General features: G+C 46.3%; 1 protein-coding gene and 1 non-coding gene across 2 annotated transcripts in view; both read left to right on the forward strand.

Annotated features, from left to right (window-relative positions):
• Positions 1-2,942: 2,942 nt before the first annotated feature.
• Positions 2,943-3,049, forward strand: LOC115032564. Its single transcript, XR_003838209.1, has one exon. It is a non-coding gene; the product is annotated as a U6 spliceosomal RNA (small nuclear RNA).
• Positions 3,050-3,899: 850 nt separating this feature from the next.
• Aldh9a1 (aldehyde dehydrogenase 9 family member A1) overlaps positions 3,900-5,653 on the forward strand; it is an 18,471-nt gene continuing 16,717 nt past the window's right edge. Inside the window, exon 1 of the mRNA XM_021158812.2 lies at positions 3,900-4,312. Within this exon, the coding sequence (XP_021014471.1) occupies positions 4,132-4,312 (181 nt within the window). The 5' untranslated portion in view covers positions 3,900-4,131. The remainder of the gene's footprint in view (positions 4,313-5,653) is intronic.

A 5,653-nucleotide genomic window follows, 5' to 3' on the forward strand; every position in this document is an offset into this window, starting at 1 on the left:
AAATACTATAGACTTAGAAAATTATACTAAGTATTTGCTTAACTTTTGAAGTTTTGTTTTTTTAACTGACTATCTACAAACACGCACACATTTAGATAATTAAAGTTCTCCCTGGCTCTAGAAGAAACAGAGATGACCAATTATGGATATATCAGATAAGGGAGTTGATTTCCTCACAACCCTCTCCTCTCAGCTCACACAGGGAAGCTAAATGTTTGTGGAAGCCGCCTGCAGTCTCTGGGTTATTATCAGCTCGAAGATCGAATTCCAAAGTGCATGACTGTTATCTTCTTTGGAACCAGGCTGGCCTGATAAAGCACAGAAATTACTCTTGTTTAAAGTATTTTGGCTTATTTACGTATTTCTGAGACAGGGTCTCACTATGTAGCTCTGGCTGTCCTGAAGCCCAGTATGTAGACCTCCAACTCACAGAAATCCATCTGCCTCTGCCTCTTACGTGTATGTATTGCTCTTGTAATAAACCTTGTACAGTGCTTTCAACTTTTGGATCACTACCTTATATCCTGTTTAATATCATGTTAGTAGGTATTAAACCTATCCTTCAAAACTCCTGAAAAGAAAAAGACCATCTTCTCAAGTTAGAAAAGCTTGTCCAGGGCTGGAGAGGTGGCTCAGCGGTTAAGAGCACTGACCACTCTTCCAGAGGTCCTGAGTTCAATTCCCAGCAACCACCTGGTGGCTCACAACCATCTGTGATGGGATCCAATGCCCTATTCTACCTGTGTCTGAAGACGGCTGCAGTGTAGTCATATAATAAAAGCAAGCTTGTCCGATGTCGGGGCACATCCTCACTAGAGCGGTGGTTGTAATAATTCTGGTTTTGATTACTGCTTTTTCAGTAGATATTCATGAAGGACCTGATCTTAGCAATAGGCTGTGTAGAAACCTACTAGGCCCCGAGTTAGAAAGTTATTCTCTATATATGAAGAGTATAAGGGCATTCACAGTTTACATAGAATTCAGTATGGAATCTGCTTTAAGAAAAAAGGCCTAGAAAAATGTATAGGAACCAGACTAGAAAGACTTTCTTTCTTTCTTTCTTTCTTTCTTTCTTTCTTTCTTTCTTTCTTTCTTTCTTTCTCTCTCTCTCTCTTTTTCTCTTTCTCTCTTTCTCTCTCTCTCTCTCTCTCTCTCTCTCTCTCTTTCTTTCTCTCTTTGTGAATAGTTTTCTGGCTTATTGAAGAGATAACAAGAGTTATAGTCATTAATGTTCAGGGAATAAAAGTGTGTGTCTGTGGGCATGTAAGGGCGTAACTAATGTAAAACTGAACTCTTGCAATAAATAGCCTGACACCAGGATGCTCGGGGGTCGTGGGGAGGAATGGCCTTCAGTGAGAAGGTGGATTTCCAAGGACTTTCTCCTTGGGGAGCCTGGAGATGGAAAGGTGACTGAGTTATATTTCTTCTGTGCCTCCAGTTCTCTAGGAAGAAAACAGACCTGAGGGACTTTAGAGTCCCCCCCAGCTTGGCTTTACGTAAACTTCTGGGCAGGCTTTTTTTGAGGGCTGTCTTCTTTCCCCTTCCCCATCAAGTCTTTCGCTGAGAATGTCTGCCTGCCAGCTTTCACCCACCTGAGGATGCTTCTCCTTTGCCGCTCTCTGAGCCCCTGCAGTTTTCCTCCTTCTGAATTCTTACGATGACCTGATGACCCTCTGCCTTCCCCGATGCTTCCTTGGGTATTGCTAACGAGGCCGTCTATGTACGGTAGGACTTGTATTGGTTTGCGGTTTGGGGGTGCAGTCCCTCATGGAGAGGAAAGCCGGGCAGGACAGTGAGGTAGCCGGTCACACTGAACACAGAGAGACCAATGCTGACACTCAGCTTCCTGCCTCCTCCTTTTTGCTCAGCCTGGGACCCAGCCCATGGAACGGTGCTGCCTCCCTTAAGGTGAGTCTTCACATCTCCTTTAACCCAACCTAGAAATCCTCCCATAGAAATGCCTAGTAGTTTAGCCCTTAGACGATCCCCGAAACCATCAAGCCTATAATTGTTACTAACCCCACTCTTCCTAGGAAATTTACACATCCTTTAAAGTTTTTTTTTTTAAAAGATTTATTTATGTATATGAGTACACTGTAGTTGTACAGATGGTTGTGAGCCTTCATGTGGTTGTTGGGGATTGAATTTAGGACCTCTGCTTGCTCCTGTTGGTCCTGCTTGCTCAGGTCCAAAGATTGATTTATTATTATAAATAAGTTCACTGTAGATGTCTTCAGACGCACCAGAAGAGGGCGTCAGATCTCACTACCGGTGGTTGTGAGCTACCATGTGGTTGCTGGGATTTGAATTCAGGGCCTTCAGAAGAGCAGTCAGAGCTCTTACCAGTTGGGCCATCTCACCAGTCCTCCTTTAAACTTTCGATCAGCGGCACACTCTCCTTCCCCCTCCCCCCTGAAACACCCACTTAGGGAGTTTCAAAATTCGCTCCTTTTCTTGACTTTAAAAAAAAGCAGGTGCCAGAATAAGAATGAATTTTCATACCAACATTCTGACTTGATAGAGTAAGAGCAAATTTTGCTGTTGACTTTCATTGGGTTGGGTCACACTCTACTTTTATTGCCACAATTAGATCAACAGATGCCATGGTCACATTTCTGAAACATACATCAGACGATCTAAATGTAACAAATCAACATGGGATGGTTGGGCAGAATACTTTAAACACAACTGGCCACAAAATGACCAGCTGTTGTCTCTGTACCTGTCAATGATCTTGACCCAGGCCAGATGTTTCCAGATGTTTCTAACCAACCCCAACAAAAGCAGTCTTTTGAGTTCGGGCCTAGGTGTTCTTAATTGGGCACTGCTGTTTCCATTTGAGGACCCAAACCTACACATCTCAGAGGCACTGAAAAGATTAATTCGTACAGAGAGCTGAGAAAATTGACCAAAATTTTTACTAAATTAGAAGGACACATTCCATGCTCGCTTCGGCAGCACATATACTAAAATTGGAATGATACAGAGAAGATTAGCATGGCCCCTGCACAAGGATGACACGCAAATTCGTGAAGCGTTCCATATTTCTGAGCTAAGACGAAAGGATGGACTCTCCAGAGACTACCCCACCCGGGGATTCATCCCACAATCAGCCACCAAAACCCAGACACTATTGCATATGCCAGAAAGATTTTGCTGAAGGGACCCTGTTATAGCTGTCTCGTATGAGGCTATGCCAGTGCCTGGCAAATACAGAAGTGGATGCTCACAGTCATCTAAAGGATGGAACACAGAGCCCTCAATGGAGAAGCTAGAGAAAGCGCCCAAGGAACTGAAGGGGTCTGCAACTCTATAGGTGGAACAACAATATGAACTAACCAGTGCCCCCAGAGCTCGTATCTCTAGCTACATATGTAGCAGAAGATGGCCTAGTCAGCCATCATTGGGAAGAGAGGCCCCTTGGTATATTGCAAACTTTATATGCCCCAGTACAGGGGAATGCCAGGGCCAAGAAGTGGGAGTGGGTGGGTAGGGGAGCAGATCAGGGGGAGGGTATAGGGAACTTTCAGGATAGCATTTGAAATGTATATAAAGAAAATATCTAATAAAAAAAAAAAGAAAAAAAGAAGAACACATTCCCTAATACTGTGCTTTTAGGTCAAAGAAATACAGTAAGGAGAATGTTGCAAAAGGCTGCAGGCCCAGTAGAAGGAAGTCTCATTACCCTTCCAGGAGCTCCTTGGGGATCTGGACCGGAGGACTTGGGTGGTGTGGTGTTCCACGTTCTTGTCTATGCCAAAGGTCTTCCTGTTCCAGCCCCTGAAGCTCTCACCCGGCCCTTAATTATGCTGACTAGGCCCAAGCTACTCACTCTAGGCTCTCATTGGCCGTCCTCCCGCGCCACACCCCCTCATGGCACGAGGCCACGCCCCTCCCACTGTCCCTTCCTCCCAGTGGGCTCTACTGGGCTCTCCTTGAGGGTCCCGGGCCTTCACACTCACGGTCCACACCTCCCCGAGGTCCTGTTCCCTAGTGGTCCACACCTGCCCAGCCAGGGTCGCCTCTTTCCCTGGGTCACGCCCCAGAGATTCCGCCCCTCGCCACTCCCTCCCCTTTTACCGCTGCTATCTCCCCCTGCTGGGGCTTCCGGATGCCTTGCACACGTAGCAGATGATTCTCGGTGCAGTCGGTTCTGTGCTGACCTCGCTCCTCCGCATTCACCGGGCTGCAGCAGTCGCCGCCATGAGTACTGGCACCTTCGTCGTGTCGCAGCCGCTCAACTACCGCGGCGGGGCCCGTGTGGAGCCGGTGGATGCCTCCGGCACGGAGAAAGCGTTCGAGCCAGCCACCGGTAACCGGGCGCGGGGCGGCACGCGGGTGGGGTGGGTCTTCCCCGGCCCTGTGCACTGAGTCTGCTGTCCCGAGTCCTTCCGAGCTCTCCGCCAAGGGTTGCTGAACTTGCGTGGTCGCAGCACGGAGCACAGAATGTTGGGGAGGCTCCTGGAAAAGAGGGGGCGCTATGGGTGCGGTGGGGTGCTCTGGGGGGGGGGCGGGAGTAACTACCTGGCTGGAGCAGGAGAGTCTGGCGTAGAACCTGTGGGTCTTTTGAGTTTTGAGAGCTGGGCCTGCAGGAGAGTCTGCTACTGGGTTGTTGACTCACAGGTGATTTCTGTTATGCATGATCCACATGACCTTCCCCCTTCTAGTGCTGGGATATTTCTGAACTTCGATGAGAGTTGGGAAAGCAGAGGAAAAAAAAAAAAAAACCAGCAGCCGACAACATCTGTTTAGCTTTAGTGCCTGCTAGCTCTCAAGGTTAACAAGAGAGGAAACAAAACAAAACAAAACATTGAACATGTGTAGTCACGTGTAGTGCTTACCACTGTTAATTAATGAACTTATTCGTTATCTCCACGTAGTTTCCACCTATGAGTAGTGAGAACTTTCATGCTCTGCACACTTGGCAGATTTTAAGTGAATATGTATTTTACGGTATTATTAGCTGTAATCACGCTGTTCATTAGATTTCTACAGTTCATCCTTGCAAGCACTTACTGCTTTGGAGCAAACCCTTAGCACAAACTAAGGAGGAAGCGAGTTCTTTGTTTCTTGGACTTTGGGTTAACTTTTGTGTTTGTTTTGATTATTCTTATTGAATATTCTGGGCAGGGAAAAAAAAATGTGTTCTGTAAACCAGAAGGGCTTGTTTAGTGAGAGCATAAAAGTACACTGACCTCCATGATGCAGTGATTTGCCAGAATCTGAACTGATGGGAGAGGCCATGATAGCTGGGAAGAGTTTCTCAGCCCGCATCCCTTTACAGGCACAGAAGCAGCATTGCCTGCAGGCAAGCTCTGGCCATTGCCTTTACTCACAGGCGATCTTCAGCCATTCTGGTTTGTCCAAGAAGTAGGTTTATGAAATCTCAGGAATTCCTTGTGAAAAGAAACTGCTGAAGACCTTTTGTTGGTCGAGTTAGTGGGTTATGATCCTTCAGATACTGGCTTAAAAAGAAAAAAAACACTAATCTTTCTTTCTTTCTATTTTTTTTTTTTTTTTTAATTTTTGAAAGACCATTTTATTTATATGTGTACACTGTTACGGTCTTCAGACACCCCAGAAGAGGGCATCGGATCCCATTACAGATGGTTATGAGCCACCATGTGGTTACTGGGAATTGAACTCAGGACCT

This window comes from Mus caroli, chromosome 1, assembly GCF_900094665.2.
Source record: "Mus caroli chromosome 1, CAROLI_EIJ_v1.1, whole genome shotgun sequence".
In the NCBI taxonomy this organism is placed as follows: Eukaryota; Metazoa; Chordata; class Mammalia; order Rodentia; family Muridae; genus Mus; species Mus caroli.